The sequence below is a fragment of the Microcaecilia unicolor genome, chromosome 5, assembly GCF_901765095.1.
Source record: "Microcaecilia unicolor chromosome 5, aMicUni1.1, whole genome shotgun sequence".
NCBI lineage: Eukaryota > Metazoa > Chordata > Amphibia > Gymnophiona > Siphonopidae > Microcaecilia > Microcaecilia unicolor.
Window position 1 is genome coordinate 43,483,575 of NC_044035.1, and position 23,034 is coordinate 43,506,608.

Below are 23,034 nucleotides of genomic sequence, written 5' to 3' on the forward strand. Positions count from 1 at the left end.
TTTAGGATGAATTAGAAGAATGCAAACTTAAGATCAGCTTGCTTTCCAGATGCTGCCAACGGAGCGTGCTGCTCAATGAACATTTAGGGTAAATTCAAGAACATTAGATGCCAGTTTAAGTCTGCATTTATGCCCCTAAGTTTAGGCATGAGCACTTACTTACACCATTCAAAGGCTAGGGTCAGAGCTCACCCCTAACTGTAGGCAGTGAGGCACACAACTGATGTATCCTATAACCTGTATTCAAGTCCCCTGACCTGCCCATGTATTCTGTAACCTGTACGCGACTCCCCTGACCTGTCTGTATATTCCCAGTGCCTAAAACTATGCGCATCCATTTACACCAATGAAAACATGGCGTAAATCCCTGCGCATAGGTTTACGTGGACTGGATCATATTCTATAACAAAGCGTGGATAAAAAACAACAAAGCAGTGGAATCAAATGCATTTATTGGAACAATACCCCATACATATTAACAATGTCATAAGCATGATTCAACTAATAAAAGGCAATTATTTAAAAAAAGATTCAACATATATAAAACAATTGCCTTTTATTAGTTGAATCATGCTTATGACATTGTTAATATGTATGGTTATACATGTTTTTATACTTGTGTTTTGTTTTTATAGTTTGTACCCCTGACGCAGCCTGAGGGCGAAACGTGGCCACGTCGGGTATTGTTCCAATAAATGCATTTGATTCCACTGCTTTGTTGTTTTTTATCTACTGTTTTGTAAGCAGTTGTGTGCCTTTTTGTTTTTTTTTTTTGTTTTATAACAAAGCGTGTAAATTTAGGAACGCCCATAACCATGCCCCTTTTTGGATGTGCACATTAGAATTTAGGTGCAGTGAATTACAGCGTACGCTTAGCAAGTTATGCACATAAATTCTAATTCTTGCCAATTAATGCTCATTATTGCTTGTTAAGTGCTGTTAATGCTGATTGTCTTGTTAAGCCAATTAACTTATAGAATACACTTGGATGTTAGACACGGGATGCTAGGCGCAATATATAGATCTGGCAGTAAATGGCTAACATAAGGGTTCATGCCTAAATTATAGGTGCATATTTTTACTGTTATGTAAAAGTATGACGGAAGAATGCTGGGGTGCATAGAGAGGGGTATAACCAGCAGAGAAAGGAGGTGTTGATGCCCCTGTACAAGTTGTTGGTGAGGTCTCACTTGGAGTATTGGGTTCAGTTTTAGAGGCATAATCTTGCCAAGGATGTAAAAAGACTTGAAGCAGTTCAGAGAAAAAGCAACCAAAATGATATGGGGTTTGCATCACAACAAGACGTGTGAGGAGAGGACTTGATTGACTTGAAGATGTATAGCCTGGAAGAAAGGAAAGGCAGGGGTGATAGGATACAGTCATTCAAATATTGAAAGACATTAATCTACAAACAAACTTTTTTCCAGAGACGGAAAGGTGGTGTAGAACTAGAGGGCATGAATTGAGGTTGGGGGGGGAGGCTGACTTAGGAATAATATCAGGAAGTAGTTTTTTCATTGAGAAGATGGTAGATGGTGGAGATGAAAATTCAAAAATGCATTGGACAAACACAAGGAATCCTGTATGGAAAGAATGGAACAAAAAAACTTAGCGGTGATAGATGGCAAGAGCCAGTACTGGGCAGAATTCTACAGTCTATGCCCTAATCGTAGCTGGATAGATTTGGATGGGCTGGAGTGGGGCTTCGATGACAGCTTCAGTAGTCAAAGAACAAGGCCAATGCCAGGCAGACTTCTACAGTCTGTGTCCAGAAAATGGCAAGGACAAATCAAGTATGTATTTGTAGTATCACATCATACGTTATGGTATGAATTTATCTTGTTGGGCAGACTGGATGGGACCATACAGGTTTTTATCTGCCGTCATCTACAATGTTATTATGTTACTATATCAAGGGAAGTAGGTGCTTATGCTTCTTTAGAGAATGGGCTCCCACCAGGTGCCCCTGGGTGCCTAATTATAGGTATACAGTTACACAATTACCTCTTTAAGGTTTGCTTGGGTATCTCACCTGAAGAAGTTTATTCTCCTTTTGTTGGCTTTCACCAAGTAACAAATTACTACTACTACTTAGCATTTCTATAGCGCTGCCAGGGTTACGCAGCGCTGTACAAGTTTAAACACGGGGAGGGACAGTCCCTGCTCAAGAGAGCTTACAATCTAACAGTAACATACTACGTAGTCAGTGTAGGTAACAGGAATGGGGGAAGGTGGTTAGGGCGCCAAAAGCAAGGGAGAGAGATGGGTCTTGAGTAAGGACTTGAAGATGGGCAGGGAGGGCGCATGGCGTATGGGCTCAGGAAGTCTGTTCCAGGCATAAGGTGCAGTAACACTTGAATGGAAATAGGATATAGAAGAATAACAAATTATCACAGAAAATAAATTTAAAAGAAGAAACGGAACAATCCTCTCTTAGTCCTCAATATCGGGATCTTACAGAAAATCCAGAGAGAAAAACTATAGAAATCAAATTGAAGAAAATAGCCTAAGATGCAGAACTATTTCTACATGTTCTAAATAGCAAACGACCAACACTTTATATTCTAAACAGCAGTTCTATCACCAAGAAGTTTATTCTCCAATGAGTCATGCGAATTTGTTTCAGGTCATTGAGTCTACCTATCCTTCCCCCCCCCCCTGGCAGCAGTGTTTTGCATAGTGAAAATGGTCAAAATGCAAGAACTATCAAATTGAATCGAACCAAACTTACATGGGTTTGTAGAAGCATAATCATTTGATGGCAGATGGGGACGGCTAAGACCCATCAAGCCTGCCCAATTTATTTTGATGTTTGTATTATTAATATAGAGATAGCTAAGGTTCTGCCTGTGTTGCAGTACCAGAATCTTCTCCACAGTTCTGGCTCTTTTCTAACCACATCAATTTCCAAGACAGGGGGCTGTATCTTCTTTCCTGAGTAACAGGGGTAGGAGGATCCTTCCCTTGGAGGAAAAACACGGCTCCTATGAATACCCAGCCCAGGGGAGAGGGTCTTTGTCTTGGGTTTACAGTCCCAGGCCATTGCACCAGAACCATGCTAGGGGCCTAACCATCATTATTAACCTCCAAGCTGCAGCATCCTCTTCACTGCAGAAAAACCAGCCTAGGACTAACAGTCACTGACCTGGAGAAGTCAGGAGTGGGGAGCCATCCTCAGAGCCTATTAAGCTGCTGGACTGCTTCCATGAGCATGGTATGGGGACCCTGTTCTCCAATACTGCAAGGAAGGGAGAGAGATAGGAGGTTCTACATAATCCAGGTAAAGACATCTCTATGCTTCAGGCTTCCTTCTGGGTGGACCCTTATATACATCGGACTATACATAGATAAGGAGAATAAAGAGGAAGACCATACATAAATTGTAAGTGTTACCTATCACTATAATTACATCTATTGGAATATACAAGGAATAGGTAATATCCTTGTTGCCTACTTCAGTTGCAGTAAACCCTTCACAGTTGGAAGCAACCCTTACGGTATGGACTGCTTTATTTTTGAGAGATTGAGAGTTGATGAGTAGAGGCTGTATCAGCATGCCTTCTAGCGTTGCCAGCCCTGGCTCTGCTTCCACATCAGTCCAATACACATTTGTGTAGCTCACTGATGCTGCACTCCTAAAAAGGGTTCATTAATTTTTTAAGGTTAATTTTTTATTCAGCTTTGTCAATAATATCGCAAGGTAAGTGCTAGGTATTTCCCTGTCCTCGGAGCGCGTCTTGTTGCAATCCCATAAACCTCCCTTCATCTTCCCCCTACCTTTGCTATTAATGACCCCTGGCCATAGCTGAAGCTTATTTTTGCTTCCATCTCCTCTGGAAAACCACTCGGCATCTACTGGGACCAGTGAATAACTTTTTACTGATGTTACTCCTGAGTCTGCTGCCTGGTGACTTCATCCAGTGATCTAACCATGAGATAGATGGGTATACATGGGGTTTGTATGCAAATTCATCTCATGCATATTCATTACAAAGGTCCTGAAATCCGAGTGGTTAGGTGGGCTTTCAGGACAAGTTAGGAAACAGTGAATTGCAATTTTGATTTTGTGGGTATGGATGGGATTATTATCGGTATCAGTGGCAGGCTAATTCATTATTATAGTTGTATATTGTGTATATTTATATGCCTTTTATGTAATATATTGGGGGAAATATGTGGTTTTGGAGGGAAGATATAGGGCTCATAAGGGCTGAGAGTATTTATATATTTTCCTTTAAGGCATCATAGTGATTTATAATGTATTAAAAATAACAGAGACAATGTCAGTAAGCGCAAAGACAGGATAGGGTTAGTGAAATGAAAACTATATACAATATATAAACAGTCAAGAGCATGGGAGAGAAAACCACAAAGCCAGGGAATATTTACAGAACGATAGATTTCACCAACTCATCTACAAGAACAAAGCGAGTATGAAGACAATAGACCAATGGTATCTGATGTCCTAGGCAAACCTTCAGCTGTGTGCTCCCTTAGGGGTGGTTTAAGGTACTACCCATCCCATGTCCCTGTAGGTCATCATCTTCCTTTCCCTTCCCCACTGCAATCAGCAACTCACCTTCTCCTCCCTATCACCCTTCCCCAGCTGGCTAGCATCTCCTCTTCCCCTCTGTAATCCTCCCCCAGGTGGCCACCTTCTCACCTTTCCATCTTGAGTTCCCCACAGGTGGCCAGCATCTACCTTTCCCCTCTCTAGCCCCCCTCCCAAAGTGGCCAGCATCTCATATCCCCTTCCCTACCCCACGTCCAGGATCTCTCCCCCTTCCATCCCTGCTTCAAAGACTGTCACCCCACTCCTCTATTTCCTCTTGGGTTGGACTGACATGACAGGACTTGAGCTCGGGCTTGTGCTTATAGGGCCCATTTAGTTCTCAGTCTTTTTTAAGCTTGTGGCTAGCCTGGGGGGAGGTTGCCAAAGAAGGTGTCCACTAAGTGTCAAACACTTACCAGAAAAAAAGGTTTTGTTTTTTTTTATGCATAAATAAAAGGGATGGATAGATTAGTTTCAGAACTCAGGGAGTTAGGCAATTTAGTTATTTTTATCTTTGGCTGTCAGATAATATAATTTGGTATTCTCATGTTAATAATTGCTTTCATGCAGCTGTGTATAATGTACGGGAAGATGTATTTTACAAGTTTCAGATGGATGCAATGTGGAACTGTAATTTTTCTCTGTAAGACAGTAAATATATATATTCATAATCTGCTTTAAAGTACTTCTTTGCCAATGCAAAACATAAATTAACCTGTGAGCTCTCAACTGAAGAAGGTCACATCATGAGGGTGTTAGCAAAACATAGATTGTTGTAGTAAATGATTCTGAAGGGTTATGGATATGCAGATAACGTCCAAAACAAATTTTATCCCTTTTTCTCCCACACAAGGGAAGTATTTCAAGCTTTTGAGGCTGTATCCATTTTCTAGCAGTTTTCTGGTGTACATCTTACACTGCACCCAGGGTAATAACATACTGTTACTTCAGCTGTCGTTTAAAGCTAAGTGGAAATTAAGGCCTTATCTTTATCTGAAAATTGTGCCACATGGTACTAGAACGAGTGACTGCTGGGAAACTCACTCTAGTATCGTTTCCGCAGTGGCACGGTTACATACTTAAAGCACCTGGGGGCTTGGGCACTTAAGTCCTCTCCCCCCCCTAAGATTTTAATCATTAAACAACTTAAGATTCAAATTAACTTCTCATCCCCACCCCCTTACTGAAAAGGACCCAACAATCTGTGAAAATTCATAATTGGATATCAGCTTATATAAACTGTTTAAATTGTGGCCTCACCTTAGGAACAGAAGCAACACACGCTCCCCTCTGGTGTCAGGCAATTGTGAAGCAAGACAAACCTTCAAAAGCAACACTACTACTACTACTACTTAGCATTTCTATAGCGCTGCTAGGGTTACGCAGCGCTGTACAATTTTAAACAAGGGGAAGGACAGTCCCTGCTCAAGAGAGCTTACACTCGGGACCTATAAAGCAAACCTGCCCAATCGTAACTGGACTAGCCCTCAGACTGAAACAGCAACAATCCTGCTAATGAAAAGGTGCTATTACAGATATTACACCAAAAAACAAGCCAGATTGCCACAGAGTCCCATGGCGAAAGTACACGCTAGAAGAATCCCTCAGTGAAAACAGACAGACCCTTAGCAAATACAGAATATCTAATGACAAATTAGAAATGCAGAGACAAAAATTGAAATGGAAATACCCTGAGGCCTGAGGACGTTGGAAATGTAGCATTCACAGCCCTGGGAAGGAAAGAAGACTAGTCATTAAACAATGATGACATATAGTGGTCAGACTTAGGTCACAAGTTTGCAGGGCTCTGGAGTAGAGAGCTGCACGGGAATGGGGATTGCGGGAATCCTACGGAACTTGCAGGATTCCCGTGGGTATGGAAGAAATTCTAATATGTAACAAAGAGAGGGAACTAAGTACAAAAACAAACCAGGCAAAAAAACAGCACAAAGGACCTTTAAAAACAAAAGGGAACACAGTTTTTTCATGGTAAAAGTTTTTTATATGAAAAAACTGTGTTCCCTTTTGTTTTTAAAGGCCCTTTGTGCTGTTTTTTTGTATGGAAGAAGTTCCACAGGATTCCAGTGGGGATGGGAGAAGTTACTATGGGATTTCTGTGAGGATGGAAGAAGTTGCTATGGGATTCCCGCGGTAGTGAGTCAAAATCTATGGTGACTCAAGAATGAGGCATGGAATGCACTGAAAGAGGCAATTGGAGCACCAGAATGAGGCTTGGAATGACCAGAGAGGCAGCTGGAACACCAGACTGATGTTTGGAACACTGATTTGTTGAATAGTGAATACCATCCAAAAGCCACGGGAGGCTGTTAGGAGGACACATAGGGCTGTGAGCAAATAAATAGTGTTCAATCCTGTGGGCACAGGTGGGGATGGAATGGATCTTGGTGGGTACGGGTGGGTATTACTACTACTACTACTACTTAACATTTCTAAAGCGCTACTAGGGTTACGCAGCACTGTACAATTTAACATGGAAGGACAGTCCCTGCTCAAGGAGCTTACAATCTAAAAGACAGGTGTACAATCTAAAGCTTACAATCTAAACAATCTAAAGACAAGTGTACAGTCAAAAGACAAGTGTAGGGTCCATCTGATAGGGCACACTATATTTCACGAAAGGTTAGGTGCCGAAAGCAGCCTTGAAGAGGTGAGTTTTAAGCAGAGATTTGAAGATGGGTAGGGAGGGGGCTTGGCGTAGGGGTTGAGGAAGATTGTTCCAAGCATAGGGTGAGACGAGGCAGAATGGGCGAAGCCTGGAGTTGGCAGTGGTGGAGAAGGGAACTGATAGGAGGGATTTGTCCTGTGAGCGGAGGTTACGGGCGGGAACATAGGGGGAATTGAGGGTAGAGAGGTAGTGAGGAGCCGCAGACCGGGTGCATTTGTAGGTAAGGAGGAGAATCTTGAATTGTATGCGGTATCTGATTGGAAGCCAGTGAAGTGACTTGAGGAGAGGGGTGATATGAGTATATCGGTTCTCGCGGAATATAAGACGTGCAGCAGCGTTCTGAACGGATTGAAGGGGGGATAGATGGCTAAGTGGGAGGCCGGTGAGGAGTAAGTTGCAGTAGTCAAGGCGAGAGGTAATGAGAGTGTGGACGAGAGTTCGTGTGGTGTGCTCAGAGAGGAAAGGGCGAATTTTGCTGATGTTGAGGCAGTCTGTTGGATGTGCGCAGAGAAGGAGAGGGAGGAATCGAAGATGACTCCGAGGTTGCAGGCAGATGGGACAGGGTGGATGAGGGTGTTATCAACTGAGATAGAGAGTGGAGGAAAAGGAGAGGTGGGTTTAGGTGGAAAGACGAGGAGCTCGGTTTTGGACATGTTCAGCTTCAGGTGGCGGTTGGACATCCAGGCAGCAATGTCGGATAAGCAGGCCGATACCTTGGCCTGGGTCTCCGCGGTGATGTCTGGTGTGGAGAGATATAGCTGGGTGTCATCAGCATAAAGATGATACTGAAAACCATGAGATGAGATCAGTGAGCCTAGGGAGGAGGTGTAGATTGAGAAGAGAAGGGGTCCAAAGACAGATCCCTGGGGAACTCCAACAGATAGTGGGATGGGAGTGGAGGAAGATCCATGACAGTGTACTCTGAAGGTGCAGTGGGAGAGATAAGAGGAGAACCAGGAAAGGACGGAGCCTTGGAACCCAAAAGAGGACAGCGTGGCAAGAAGTAAATCATGATTGACAGTGTCAAACGCAGCGGATAGATCGAGGAGGATGAGGATGGAATAGTGGCCTCTGGATTTGGCGAGGAGCAGGTCGTTGCAGACTTTAGAGAGTGCTGTTTCTGTCAAGTGTAGAGGGCGAAAACCAGATTGAAGTGGATCTAGGATGGCATGAGAGGAGAGAAAATCAAGGCAGCGACTGTGAATGGCGCTGAAGTATTTTGGAGAGGAAGGGGAGGAGAGAGATGGGGCGGTAGTTGGAGGGGCAGGTAGGGTCAAGTGATGTTTTTTTTAGGAGAGGTGTGATTACGGCGTGCTTGAAAGTGTCAGGGACAGTTGCAGTGGAGAGAGAAAGGTTAAGGATGCGACAGATGGAGGGGGTGACAGTAAGGGAGATGGTGTTAAGTAGGTTGGTGGGGATGGGATCGGAGGAACAGGTGGTGCATTTCGAGGAGGAAAGAAGGCGGGAGGTTTCATCCTCGGTGATCTCAGGAAAGGAGGAGAAAGAGGCCATGGTTGGTTGGTTGGTTATTGGATAGGGCTACAGGCTGAAGAGGAGGTGGTGACTTGGTAGTGAACTCAAGGTTCATCTTTTGTACCTTGTCGTGGAAGTAGTCAGTATGTGTTAGATTTCATCAGGGATGGGTGAAATTTCTGTCCCCATGCAATACTGTACTCTGGAGGGATTGCCTGCCCCTATGTCAGGCATGCATATTTCTCTCATGCATAATCAGTGTGGATATCCAGAAAAACTGACTGGCTGGGGTTCCCCCAGGACAAGTTTGGGAACCACTGCCCTATGTCAAAGACTGTCACTGTTGACTAGATTAAGGACTTCTTTTACTAAGCTGTGGTAAGCACTAATGTGTGCTTACCACAGCTTAAAAGGGCTTACCATGGGACATGCTGAGGTGTCCTGTGGTACGTTCCGAATGTGCGCTTGCAAACCACACATTAAAATCTGTAAAAACATTATCCTAGGAGGGGGCGTGTCTCAGGGTAGAGAGGGGCATTTTTGCGTTAATCAGTTAGGGGTCCTTATACTAAGCTGTGCAAAAAAGGGACCCGCTGTAGCAGCGAGAGCCATTTGTCCCACGCGTCAGGGCTCTTTTTACTGCAGCGGGTAAAAAGATCCCCTAAAAAAATGGTCATACAGTAAGATTACTCTTACCACGTGGCCATGTGGGGGTTGGAGCTCTTACTGTCACCTATTGAGGTGGCAAGGGCTCCCTGGTGGTAACCGGGCAGCGCATAACAATGCCCGATTACAGTTGGGCTAGTGCCATGCTGTGAAATTAAAATTTATTTTCCAGCATGCTGGAAATGGTGCGCTCAAGCCAGAACTACGTTGGGCTGGCGGTAGTTCCGGGATAGCGTGCAGTAAATCCGCATTGGGCTTGTCAACGTTTTGTAGTGCACCTACATTGCTGTGCCCTAACAGAGTAGCCTGGGATTCAGGGGCATAGCCAGAATTCGGCGGGAGGGGGGACCAGAGCCCGAGGTGAGGGGGCACATTTTAGCTGCCCCCCCGGTGCTGCCGACCCTCCCGCCACTGCTGCCGTCGCCACCACCAACTTTGACCTCCCTTGCCGACGACCCTCTCGACCCCCCACCTGCCGCCAACCCGCTGTTGCCGCCACCTTCGCCTACCTTTGCTGGCGGAGGACCCCAACCCCCGCCAGCCGAGGTCCTCTTCTTCCGGCGCAAGGCTTCGTTCTGTTTGTGTGTCTGATGTCCTGCACGTTGTCGTGCAGGATGTCAGACTCGGAAGAAGAGGACCTTGGCTGGCGGGGGTTGGGGTCCCCCGCTAGCAAAGGTAGGTGACGGCGGGTTGGCGGTGGGAGGGGGGGGGTCGAGAGGGTCGTTGGCAGGGGGCTCCAGGGCCAAATCTACGGGACCTAGGCCCCTGTGGCCCCACGTAGCTATGCCACTGGTGGGAACTGTGTCAGCCCTTATTTGCCTATAAAACAGGTGGCAATAAGGCCTCACATGCAAACTTTTGGCAATGGTCACGTGCTAATGGTGACAACAGTGCATACCAATTAATTCAGGAAAAGGAAAATTGGCCATTTTGGCCTTAGCGCCTGGGAAAGATCCCCGTAAGGATGTGCTAAGGCCACTTTCCACCTCAGCTTTGTCAAAGAACCCGTAAGTGATTTGAAAGAGGATAGAAATTAGGGGGGGGGGGAAACTCTTCACTATTTGCAAATGGCACCATAGGCCAGTAGTGGCTGATTCTGGTTTGAGTCTGAAGCCTTAAAGAGCAGGAGGAAACTAAAAGACAACAAAAATAAGAATCACCTATCACAGAGTTCAAATCTTAACATGCACGAAGCCTTAATCACCATCCCAGCAGCTTTAAATGGTCTTTCAAAGGCATAGGACGAAATTGCTTAATAACCTGAAAGAGAAGAGCAAACACGCCTTTTCATGATATTTATTTAAGGTGGAATTCCAGTTGCCAACATTTTTTACATTTGAAATCAGTGCCTCTCATACAAGTTCTTCACCTCTATAAGAACACTGCTTTGCTTGGAATGCTGTAGATGCACTGCCACATGGCGATCCTTGTAGCTTCAAGGAAAGGAAGTACGGTGAACAGTGCATTGGAGTAAGAATGCTTTGTAAATTACCGTGGTTGTGAATAGCAGGCATGAGATCCAATGAGGCAGAATTTAGTAGCGAAAACTGCTTCTTCAGATATAATTCTAGTAAAAAAAAAAAGAAAGCAATCTACAAAATGTCTCTAGACCATTCCCAAGCGTTCTCTCTGCATTTTATAAAAAAATATTTCTTTTGTGAAGTTTTACATTTATCATTATTCCAATACATCCTGACTGATGGTCGCATTCTTCGGTCACAATCTGAAAGTAAATTGCTTGTGGCTCGGAATTGAGAACCACGAAGACTCCGTGGCCTCGCGGAAGGGTTGCCAGTGTGACTGGTTCCTCGACTGAATTACTGTTGCTCCATCCATTCTGTCGCCGCCTTCGGTACCTTCACTACAAACTCCATGGGTTCCTTAGCTTTATTGCTGTAGGCTTGGCGAATTATGTCTACTGCCCTCTGGTGTGTGATGTTTTGCAAGCTTTCTCCATCGACTGAAACCAGTTCATATCCAGCCTAGCAAAGACAAGAGGCAAATTATTGTCAGCTGCTCACAGTCTCTAAATCATTAAAAGAGCAGTTTAGTCTAGCTGCTGCTGAAAGTGGTTTCCAAGGGCACACGAATAGCCATACTGGGTCAGCACTGTTCCCTCTAAGCTGAGCGGGAGTCCTCCGACTGCAGTACTGTCAGGGAGTGGTGGTGCTTCAATTACTAGGGACAGGCAGGTTCCCTGGAGTCTTGCGGAGGGTTTTGTCTGTCCCTCACTATTGAAAACGTGGTAGTGAAACTGCAGCCCCCACTGGCAGCACTGTAGGTGGAGGACTCCCATTGAGCTTAGAGGGAACAGAGGGGCCCTTTTACAAAGCCGTGGGAGGGCTGCTGCGCGGGTAGTGTGCGCCAAATTAGCACTACCACCAGGGCAGTGTGTGCTCCCAGTGGAAATTCAAGTTTGGCATGTGCCGAATCCCATGGGAAAAAAAATATTTTTCTACTTTCTACTGCGGGGGGCATTCCCAGCGGTAATTGGCCGCGTGGCCACATTGGCGCGTGCACCTAAAAAAATGGTTGTACAGTAATATTGCTCTTACCGCGTGACCATGCAGCAGGGAGCACTTACTGCCACCCATTGAGGTGGCGGTAAGGGCTCCCATGGTAACCCGGCAACAAATTATCGCCGGGTTAGTGCTGTGCTAAAAATTACAAAAATATTTTTCATTGTGCCAGAAATGGTGCGCGCTCAAGGCGGAACTAGCGCCAGAGGCCACGTTGGGCCGGCGGTAGTTCCAGGTTGCCGCTCAACAATCCTTTAGTAAAAGGCCCTCTGAGTCAAAGAAGTATTTTCTCTTACTTGTTTTAGAAACATAGAGAAACATAGAAACATGATGGCAGATAAAGGCCAAATGGCCCATCCAGTCTGCCCATCCTCTGTAACCCCTAACTCTTCCTTTTCCTAAGCAATCCCACGTTCTTATCCCATGCCTTTTTAAATTCTGACACGGTCCTTGACTCCACAACCTCCACCGGGAGGCCATTCCACGCTTCCACCACCCTTTCCATGAAATAATACTTTCTTAGATTCCTCCTAAGTCTATTCCCTCTTAACTTCATTGTATGCCCCCTCGTTCCAGAGCTTTCCTTCAGTTGAAAAAGGCTCATTTCCTGTATATTAATGCCCTCGAGATATTTAAACGTCTCTATCATATCTCCTCTCGCCCTCCTCTCTTCCAGCATATAGAGGAGTGGCTTAGTGGTTAGGGTGGTGGACTTTGGTCCTGAGGAACTGAGTTCAATTCCCACTTGAGGCACAGGCAGCTCCTTGTGAATCTGGGCAAGTCACTTAACCCTCCATTGCCCCATGTAAGCCACATTGAGCCTGCCATGAGTGGGAAAGCGTGGGGTACAAATGTAACAAAAATAAAATATATATATATATTGAGGTTCATAAGCCTGTCCCTATATTTTTTGTGTTCAAGACCGCTTACTAATTTTGTAGCTGCCCTCTGGACCGAATCCATCTTATTTATATCTTTTTGTAGGTACGGTCTCCAGAACTGCACACAGTCCTCTAAATGGGGCCTCACCAGAGACGTATACAAGGGCACCATCACCTCCTTAGTCTTTGCACATTTGAAAAAGTAAACAATCGATTTGCATTTACCCATCCACTCCACTCAGGATTTTATAGACCTTTATCATATTCCCCCCTCTATTGACTATTCTCCAAACTGAAGCAGTGGTATAGCAAGAAATGAATTGGTGGTGGTGGTGGTGGTGGGGGGGGGGGGGGGGTAAGGTTAACATGGATGGCACTAGGCATACAGGTCTGAACTGCAGTGCTACATACACTAATATCAACGAATAATGAGTTAGGTGCACCAGCTGTTATGCATTGTGGGTGACACTTCACCTCAATTATTTCAAGCACTTGACCATGCTAAAACTATATAGACACATATGAAAACAATTCAATTATATTTAAAGATGACTCTAGAGGCAGTGTCTCATAACTGCCTTTAAATATGACCAGACACAAGTGTGCTATTAAAGAATCCAACAGGCTTGATAGTTCTACCCAGGGCCGCTGAGGGACTGAACCGCCGCTCCCTCTCCCCGATTGCTGCCGTTGCTGAAATACCTTGGCTGGCAGGGATCCCAGGCCTTGACAGCAGAAGACGTCTTATTCCTCCAGTGCTGACTGCCTGCCCCTGCGGCTGCTTTTCCTCTCAGGGCATGCTCGTTTTCAAAACCGAGCATGCGCGCCTGAGAGAAAAAGCAGCCGCTCAGCACTGGAGGAAGCTCCGGTTCTTCCCCAGCCTCCAAGGGGAGCCTGGCGCTGAAGTTTTCTCTTTCCTGCTCCTGTGGGGACGCGATCACTCAGGTCCTGTCAGGAGCAAGAGAGAGAGAGAGAGACCCCAGCGCCAGGCCCCCTTGGGGGCCCAGGCCCGGGCAATTTTGTCCCCCCTCGGTGGCCCTGGTTCTACCACAGGTCTCCACATTAGGAGTCCCGTGCAAAAAAACAATCTCTCTAGTGTATAGGAGTGGAGGAGTGGCCTAGTGGTTAGAGCACCAGTCTTGACATGCAGAGGTGGCCAGTTCAAATCCCACTGCTGCTCCTTGTGATCTTGGGCAAGTCACTTAACCCTCCATTGCCTCAGGTACAAACTTAGATTGTGAGCCCTCCAGGGACAGGGACATACCCAGTGTACCTGAATGTAACTCACCTTAAGCTACTACTGAAAAGGTGTGAGCAAAATCTAAATTGGTGGAGTGGCCTAGTGGTTAGGGTGGTGGACTTTGGTCCTGAGGAACTGAGTTCGATTCCCAGCACAGGCAGCTCCTTGTGACTCTGAGCAAGTCACTTAACCCTCCATTGCCCTCCGCATTGAGCCTGCCATGAGTGGGAAAGTGTGGGGTACAAATGTAACAAAAATTAAAAAAAAAAAAAGTAAATATTCAGTGTGGATATCTTGAAACCTGGCCTGTCTCTGTGGACCAGAATTAAGTTGCCCTGCTTAGAAACATGAAGGTACTTGATTGTTTCTGCTATTTGTCATAAGCTTTCCTGTCAATTACTGTCCCTCTTTTACATTATGTTATTGTTTTTACGACTCTGTAAACTACCTTGACCTATCTTAGATTTGGAGGTATATTAAGATTCAATAAATGATAATGATAAACAATAAACCCATTATAAACATCAGATCCAATCAAATAATACTATACTTTTACACTGAAGGCAGAAAACATTGCAATAATTACAGTAAAACAGTAGTAATCATATGTATATAGAAAGTGCCAAGTTCATTAAGACCAATAGTACATCAGGGCAAGCATCCTTTCTCCGACAGCGGCCATTCTGAGGCCCCGATGCTCAAAACTCCAGCGCTGTATGGAACAGCTCTGGAAAAATAGCACCGGAACAGCGCAGCAAAACCACTTCCTAATGCTAAACGCTAGTGGTATGCAAATATAGGCGCACTGTTAGCGTTGAGCATCAGGAAGTTAAGGGGGAGGATTGTGCCTGGGCATGTGCACAAGAGGAGAGAAATCCACAGATGGGGCAGGGAGAGAAGGAGCGGCTGAAGGATGTTTTAGCTGCCAAACAAGGCTCGCGGTAAAAATCAGCTGGCGGCATAGGAGCCAACTTTTCAAAATTATTGGGGGTGCTAAGCCCAATGGAAATAACCCCTCCCTGGACACATACAAGGAATTTTCTCAATATTGGGGGTGCTCAAGCACCACCACAGAGTCGGCTCCAATGGGCCTGGCGGTAAATGCTAGCGTGGTTTGTAAATGGCCCCCTCAGCGTCTCCAGGCCAGGTTTGGGAAGGCCTACACTAAAAGTAAAACAAAAGGTTTACTTTGGTCTCCTGAAGAATACTCTTGTCGACCTTCAGAATACATTTTGTTGCCACAGAAAAGGTCTTAGGTGATGATGACTTTACACAGGCTCTGCCAAATATCTTTTCTAAAAATTAGCTTTTCCTTTTTTCCCCTTCAACTCAGCTACTTTCCATCGATTAGGATCGATAAAGCAGAATGCTTATGATGTGCTCATTCGTGTTGGCTTTCTGCCGCCCTCCATTTGTCAACCCCCCTCCCCCCCCCAATCTGAGAGTGCCCCAGCAGGGAGGCAGATAGTATTGTGCATGCAATGTGTTAGCATAATTAAATGATTACTCCTCCACCTCGCACTAAAAGTGATAAGATTATACTGCAGAAAATTGTCTTGGTGAATAATTGCTGACAGCTTAATAAGTTTTCTGTTTAAAAGACGTGTAAATTAGTCACAGCTTTCTTGCTCATGAAATAGCTTAAGCAATTAAGTTTACATACACTTGGTAATAGGAAAATGTAATGTTTTGTATTTACATAGTTATTAACTGCCTTTAGCAATAAGCTAACAGAATAAAAATTACTGCTCACGTACCCCTCCCCCCCCCCCCCCCCCCCCAGAAAGTTCAGGCTCTAATGTATCTGCTTACATCTATGTATGACTTCATATACTTGAAGTGTTAATATCACAGTTAACTCAAATGCAACAAAATATACAGGAAAGGGCAGTTCTAACGGACATGGGGGCCCTTTTACAAAGGCGGGCCAAAAATTGGCCTGTGGTAGTGTGGGCTCGTGTTTTTGATGCATACGCGACCATTTCTCCACTGTGTCTGGAAAAAAAGGGTTTTTTTTGGGGGGGGGGGCAGGAAACGGACATGCGGCAAAATTAAAACCAGCATGCGTCTATTTATAGCCTGAGCCCTTAACGCCACCCGTTGACTTAGCGGTAATGGCTCATGGGTTACCTGAGCGGTAATTGTCCAGCACGCATCAACTGTCGATTACAGCTGGGAAGGCCCCCATGGTAGAAGACAGAAAATTATTTTCTACCGCGGGTTTTTGGCGCACGCCAAAATTGGAATTACCACCAAGTGCACACGCTAGCCAGGCGGTAATGCTGATTTGATGCGCGCTGCATGTGCGTAGGCCTGTACGCACATTTGTAAAAGGGCCTTAGGGTAAAACAGAATCTTATGCTAAAAATGCGTAACCACAGTATTTCACTGAGTGCTTGTCATGTAACAGTGTATGTAGGCATCCTTCTGCTTATGTAGCAGATTTTACCAAACTCTATTACACCATTCCACATCAAGAGGAAAACAGTAACATATTTCAGAGAAGTGCAAAGCAGAGAGGTAGAGTCCCACAGAAAGTATTGCAATAATAAAGAATAGTTTTGAGAGGCTAATTTTTAGGCACACACATATGGTTGTTATTCACTATCTGCCTTTAACACTTGCATAAGATTCCTTCTGCTTGCATAACAAGAAAAAAAACAGCACTTAAATATGAAAGACTGACATAAAATCCTCTCTGCCAAACCTCCTATGCTACCTTTGACCCTTGCAGAAAATTCTCGCATTGTGCGCTTGTCAAAAACGGGTTGCGTACTTGTCTGCATTGCACACAATACTTTAATTAGCTCGTTAGCATAAAACCTGAATGCAACCTGCGCTGTGTCTTCCTGCACAAGCGAACACCCACCTGCAGTCCGCAGGAACCCCATGGTTGCTTTTTTGCATCTGCCCCTATCTGCTACCTTTCAGTGCAGTGCTTTTACTTCTGAGTTTTCTGTGCTAAAAAGGTTGCAAATTTGGGGAGTAAGATGAATATGGGAAAATCATGAGGAAACCGCTGTGCTTAAAGATAGCCTGGCTTATTACATCCGCCTCTCTGATTCCCTGTGTGTAGTCCTCCTTGCTAGCTCACCTGCTTTTGGGGGTGTGGAGTAATTCATCTTATCCCTTCAGACTGTAAAATGTTTTATTCATGGATCTCTTTCATGTAACAGAAATTACTAATCAAGAGGTTTGTGTTCTCTTTTCAAAGATAACCAAAACTTGACCTACTTTAATACTTCCTTGCTTTTCCCTTCCAATCAATGCCAAACAATTCTTTCTAATCCAACTCCCTAACTGGTGAGGGGCTTTGCCTAGCAAGACTGGAAGTGATGTGGCTTTAAAATTTATTTATTTGCCTTCTCCTCTTTTCATCAAAAGCAACAAAAATATAACTAAAGGCCTCAGCTGGCAATATAAAAATATAATGGAATATTCCATTTTTGAGTTTTGTTTTGTTTTTTTGTACTATGAATTAGAGCATTCTATGCCTTTCCTGCCTCATGAAGAGGTGAGAGAGTACACAGAATTCATGTAGTAAATCACTCAATCTTCATCCATTCCGACCCTCCACTTATACCTCATACGATCACTATACAACTTTGTATTTGTTATCCACCGACTGGGCAAATGCCTCTGACGGTACTATGTAAGCCACATTGAGCCTGCAAGTAGATGGGAAAATGTGGGGTACAAATGCAACAAATAAATAAAACAGAGTGAACTCCAGAAAAGTAGAGGATGGTACACAGCTTCAAACCTGTATGGAAAACAAGTCTTTATTTCCAAGTACCAATAAATTTAGACCTGACATGGGTCCGTGTTTTTCGGTGGAGATACCACCTGAGTCAGGGGTCTAATAAAATTGCTTTCTATAAAACAAAATTCTGTAAAATGGTGCTAGATAGAATGGAATCTACTATGATGCAAGTAATGAAAAGGACCACAATACACTTCCTTCTTTTATCGGCTGGAACTGTAGTGTATAATGTTTTTGTTGTCTGTAATTAATTATAAGTAGTTTTATCAACACATAGACGGACAATCTCTTGCACAAACAGAGCTTTTTTTTTTTTTTTTAGTGTACCTGGGGCAATGGAGGGTTAAATGACTTGCCTAGAGTCACAAGGAACTGCAGTGGGAATCAAATTCAGTTCCCCTGGTCCTTAGGCCACTACTCCTCCACTCAACAAAATGGAAGTAGGATTGGTAAAGGGATTGGAAATAGAAGAGGGAATTGTGGGATGGGTCAGAAGAAATTGAAGGGAATCCTTAGGATCTGGGGAGGGCCATGGAGAGGACAGGGAGGTGTTTCTCCCCTGGTTCCAGCCTTGTTTTTCCTCACCTCTCTTTCCCTGTCCTCCCCCCCACAACCTCTGGGCCCTTACTCTCTCTCTCCCCTCCCACTTCAGTACTCCTTTTTCTCCCTTCCTCTCTCCAATCTTTTCTCTCTGGTCCTATCTGTCTTCCTTCCAGGTGCTCTTACACACACCTCAACCTATCTTCCCTCTAGATCCCTTTCACATATACTTGGATCACACCCAGACCTCTTTTCACACACATACCATTCCCAATCCCTCTTTTCACACGAACTTCCTATCCCCCTCTATTCACGGAACCCCAGCCCCTCTTTCATTTAACCCCCTTCCATATTCCAGCCCATCTTACACACAATGCTCCCATTCCTGTATTCACATTACCCCCCATTCCTCAGTTCTTGTGTCATACAACCCTCCGTTCTCCAGCCTCTTGGTCACACAACCTCTCCTCAACCTTCTTGCATCCTTCTTCTCCTCAATCCCTCCTCCACAGTGATTCTGGAGGAGCCAACCAATTCTACTGGGAAGGACCAGTGTTTGCAGCTATTCTTATGGCTATGGAATCACTGGTGACCACTGAGTAGGGTAAGAGAGCTCAGTGGCGTAGCCAAGGGTGGGCCTGGGTGGGCCCAGGCCCACCCAATTTGAGCTCAAGCCCACCCAGTAGCAGCACACCTATGATGTGGCTAGCAGAGATCCCCAAGCTCCACCAGCCGAAAACTCCCAACAACTGTCCCTCCTGAATACCTTGTAAATAGAAGATCTTGGCCTGCAGCGAGCAGTGACTGACACATACTGTTCACACCAGCCCCACAGCTTTCCCTTTGATGTATTCCTGCGTATTGGAAACAGGAAGTTGCATCAGAGAGAAGGCTGTGGAGCCAACATGAGTAGTGCGTATTAGTTGTTGTTCGCTGCCAGTGAAAATCTGCTATTTAAAAGGTATGCAGGGAAGGGGGGGATGTTTGAGAGACCATATCGCATGCAGGCTGTATGGTTGCCATGTGAAATAAAAAAAACAAGCCAAACAACTTGAAGGCATCACCTTCCTATTAGACTAACTTGGTACATATATGATTAGCTTTTCAGAATTATGCTGCCTTTGCTCATTCAGCTTAGATCTGATTAAGTTTCAAGTTTATTGACATTTCATTAAGGATATTATCGTCAGTCATAGAAGTAAATTGTAGACTGAAAGGTCAGAAGTTAAAGAAAAAAATAAGATTCCAAAGGCACAAGGTAACACAGCACAAAGAAGAATAAGATGACTCTCCTTTTGAGGGGTTAGAAAAGTGGGACATGAAGGAACATAAATGCAGGCCAGACTGCTACATTAATGACCTTACAATCAGAATTGATCAATATATGTACAAGAAACTTCAAAACGACCCAGAAACATATAACATTAATATTAAAATGATCATATGCTTTGACTTAAACACAACAGGGCTTGACAGAAGCTTGGTTTCCTCATTTATCATCCAATCTATATGAAACCTATCCACTCTTCCTCAGCTACCTGGGGTTCAATATTCAGCATGAGTTAACCGGCCTGGAACGTCCACCAACCGGTGAATTATTGGTCATTTTCAGCAGCATTTAACTGGTTATTGCCACTGAAATCAGTTAGCACCAAAAATAAAGCCAGCGATGTTGGGGGCATTCCAGAGGCATGACCTCTTAAGTCCTGATATTCGGAACTTAACTGGTCAGACTTAGCAGCCAAATAAGGCCATATAAAAAAACAGGCCTATCTTTGCCCGATAAGCCATGGCCGGTTAAATCTGAATATCGACTTAACTGGTCATGCGCTAGCCAGCACATGTACAGAGAGGTTTGCATTTGACAACAGATTATTTGCATTTTAGGAAACAACTTAAAACTGTACATTTTAGAAAATTTGTTTAACTTTATTCAGACTAATGATTACTTATGTCATTTTGTATGCCATGTAATTCCTAAGGACTATACCTTGGGTTCTTGATTTTCGTAAACCGCTTAGAATTTGTGGTTTTAGTGGTATATAAGTGTCATGTAATAATAATAATAATAATAATAAATAATATCCAGGTTGAATGCCAGCAGTGGGCAAAGTGATGCCCACCGCAGCTGAATATCGGGGGGGGGGGGCTAGGAACAAGTTTTCAAAGACTGTTTTGTGCATGGAGAGCCCCTGAGGTAGCCCTTTGTTTGGGCGAAACTTGGCCAAGTCGGGCATAGCTTTCTACCCCTCTGCGTCTGTTGCTAATAAAAGCACCACTGGAATTTGATTGGATCTTGATTACTGGACTGTCTGTTTTTTTTTATTCGATCTGCTCTTAATATTTAACCATCTCAACTCAGTCACCTACTTTTTAACGCTTCTTACTCTCTTACCTATCTATATGCTCCATCTTTGCTTTACCCTTCACTATCAATTATAATGTTCTATTACATATTGTGTTGACATTGTAAGTGGTATACTCTGCCATACTTTGTATTGCTATTTGAATATTTTTACTGCTGGAACTGCCTATTGCTCATGTTTGATCTGTTCTTACTGTAGACTACCTTGAGTGAATTCCTTCAAAAAGGCGGTAAATAAAATCCTAATAAATCCTAAATCCTAATCTTGATTTTGTGTCGGTCTGGCTCTTCTGGATTGACTGCCATAATGCCATGACATATATAATTTTAGTGATGCATAAGTTAGGCATTCCTGTGGGTGGGCTTGGGGTGGGAATTACACACCTATGCCTATATTTGTTATTTTTGGAAGTATTTACTTAAAATTACACTGAAAAAGGCACCAGCACAAAGAAGCAGGTTTCTGTTTGTGCCCATACTTTTCCCTTGTAAATTTTGAAAGAGAAATGTTTTCCTTTGAAAACTGGTGCAAAGTCTATGGGTAGATAGTACCTGCAGACAGGGCAGGTGCAACCTTTAGGCAAGGGAAGGCTAGGCAATCACCTAGGACAGAAGCTTCTAGAGGGTGGCAAAAACAATAGATCATGACAACTACACAAGCTGAAAGAAATAATTGGAGATATGTGTACCAGCAGGGAAGGTGGGCAGTTTTCAGGAGACCCTGAAAGTGTGGGAATTGTGGAATGAAACTTTGGATGTTTAAATGAATTTGTTAACTAACTCTGTGCCCCATTTACGAAGCTGAAGCAAAAGTGGGCCTGCGCTGGTGTCGGCGTGTGTTTTTGATGTGCGCCGAGGCCCCCTTTTACTGCAGCAGGGTAAAAGGCAGGTCTTTCTTGTTTTTCGGGAAATGGCTGTGCAGCAACTAAAGAACTTGCTGCGCAGCCATTTCGGGGGACAAGGGGGAGCACTTATTGCCACCCATTGAGGTGGCGGTAAGGGCTCCCACACTAACCCAGTGTCATGGTTGTGACTGTATCCCACGCCTACACTCACCTCGCCTCCTGGTGACCAGGCCCTATGGCTGCTGCGGACTGTCTTCTTCCTGTTTCCCAAACATGTTCCAGCCCTGTCTGCTTTCAGTTTCCATTCCAGCTCTGCCTGAACCCTGTTCCAGCCAAGCCTCTTTGAGAATCCTGAAGCCTGTTTGAGAATCCTGAATCCTGTTCCTGCCTTGTTTATGGTCTTGCTTACAGTCAAGCCAAGCCCGTTCCAGAATCCAGTTCCAGCCAAGCCTGTTTGAGAATCCTGAATCCTGTTCCTGCCTTGTTTATGGTTACAGTCAAGCCAAGCCCGTTCCAGAATCCAGTTCCAGCCAAGCCTGTTTGAGAATCCTGAATCCTGTTTGAGAATCCTATCTACAGCTTCAGCTCCAGTCCGGTTGTTCCAGTTCTGCTTATTCTAGCCCTGCTCATCTACAGATTCAGTTCCCATCCTGCTAGTTCCGGTCCTGCTTGTACCAGCCTGTCTGTGTTCAGCCTCGCTTCCTGTTTGGGTGGTTCACCTGCTGCTGCTAGTCACTGGCAGTGGTCCAAGGGCTCACTACTCCGGACTCCGTGACAGTCCGTGACACCCAGCAGTAATCGGGCAGTGCACAGCACTGCCAATTACAGCTGGGTACACACCGGCGCTACAAAAATATGATGCACGCTGGGGGTGGGAACTACCGCTGGGCTGCTGTGGTAGCCTGGTGGTACTTCCCATTTAGCGAACGGTAAGCCCGCATTCGGCTTACAGCTGCTTTGTAAAATGACCTCTCTGTTAATAAGTACAAATGTAAAGCTATATTTATGGCCTTGACTGATATAGGCTGCCATTGCACCGGTGATTCTTCCATATGAAAAGGATGTTTTAAAATTTTAACATATGAAGATTTTGCTATCTGGAAAGAATTTTGCTTTTTTGAGTGAAAGACTATTGCGTGGGATATTTTTTCTGGGATTTTTTTGGCCTTGACACAGATTGAATCGGGTCTTTTTCTCCAGAGTTTTCTATGTGTATTTAATGGAGGAGCAGTCACGCCATTGATAGAAATGGATCTTAATTGTTCTCATTCTTTTATAAACAAATGTGGGTTCGAAGATTTTGAGGATCCTGCTCCTTCTTTTTCTTTTTTTGTATTTGTGATTTTTTGGAGTAAATGTGGAATGATATTGTGAACATTTATCTTACTCAGCACTCTCTTAATGACAGATGCTTTGTTAAGATTTTGATATTTTTGCTGTAATTTCTGTCATTTTCCCTTTATTTTTATACAGTTTTCAAATAGACCATTTACCCAGATTATTC

The 23,034-nt window shown here is 44.4% G+C and overlaps 1 protein-coding gene across 1 annotated transcript in view; it reads right to left on the minus strand.

The window, feature by feature from the left end:
- Positions 1-23,034, minus strand: part of PDZD7 (PDZ domain containing 7) — a 170,731-nt gene that overhangs the window by 18,329 nt on the left and 129,368 nt on the right. The window contains exons 17-18 of the mRNA XM_030204729.1: positions 11,199-11,359; positions 10,452-10,510 (exon numbers count right to left, since the gene is read on the minus strand). Of these exons, the coding sequence (XP_030060589.1) occupies positions 10,452-10,510; positions 11,199-11,359 (220 nt within the window). The remainder of the gene's footprint in view (positions 1-10,451; positions 10,511-11,198; positions 11,360-23,034) is intronic.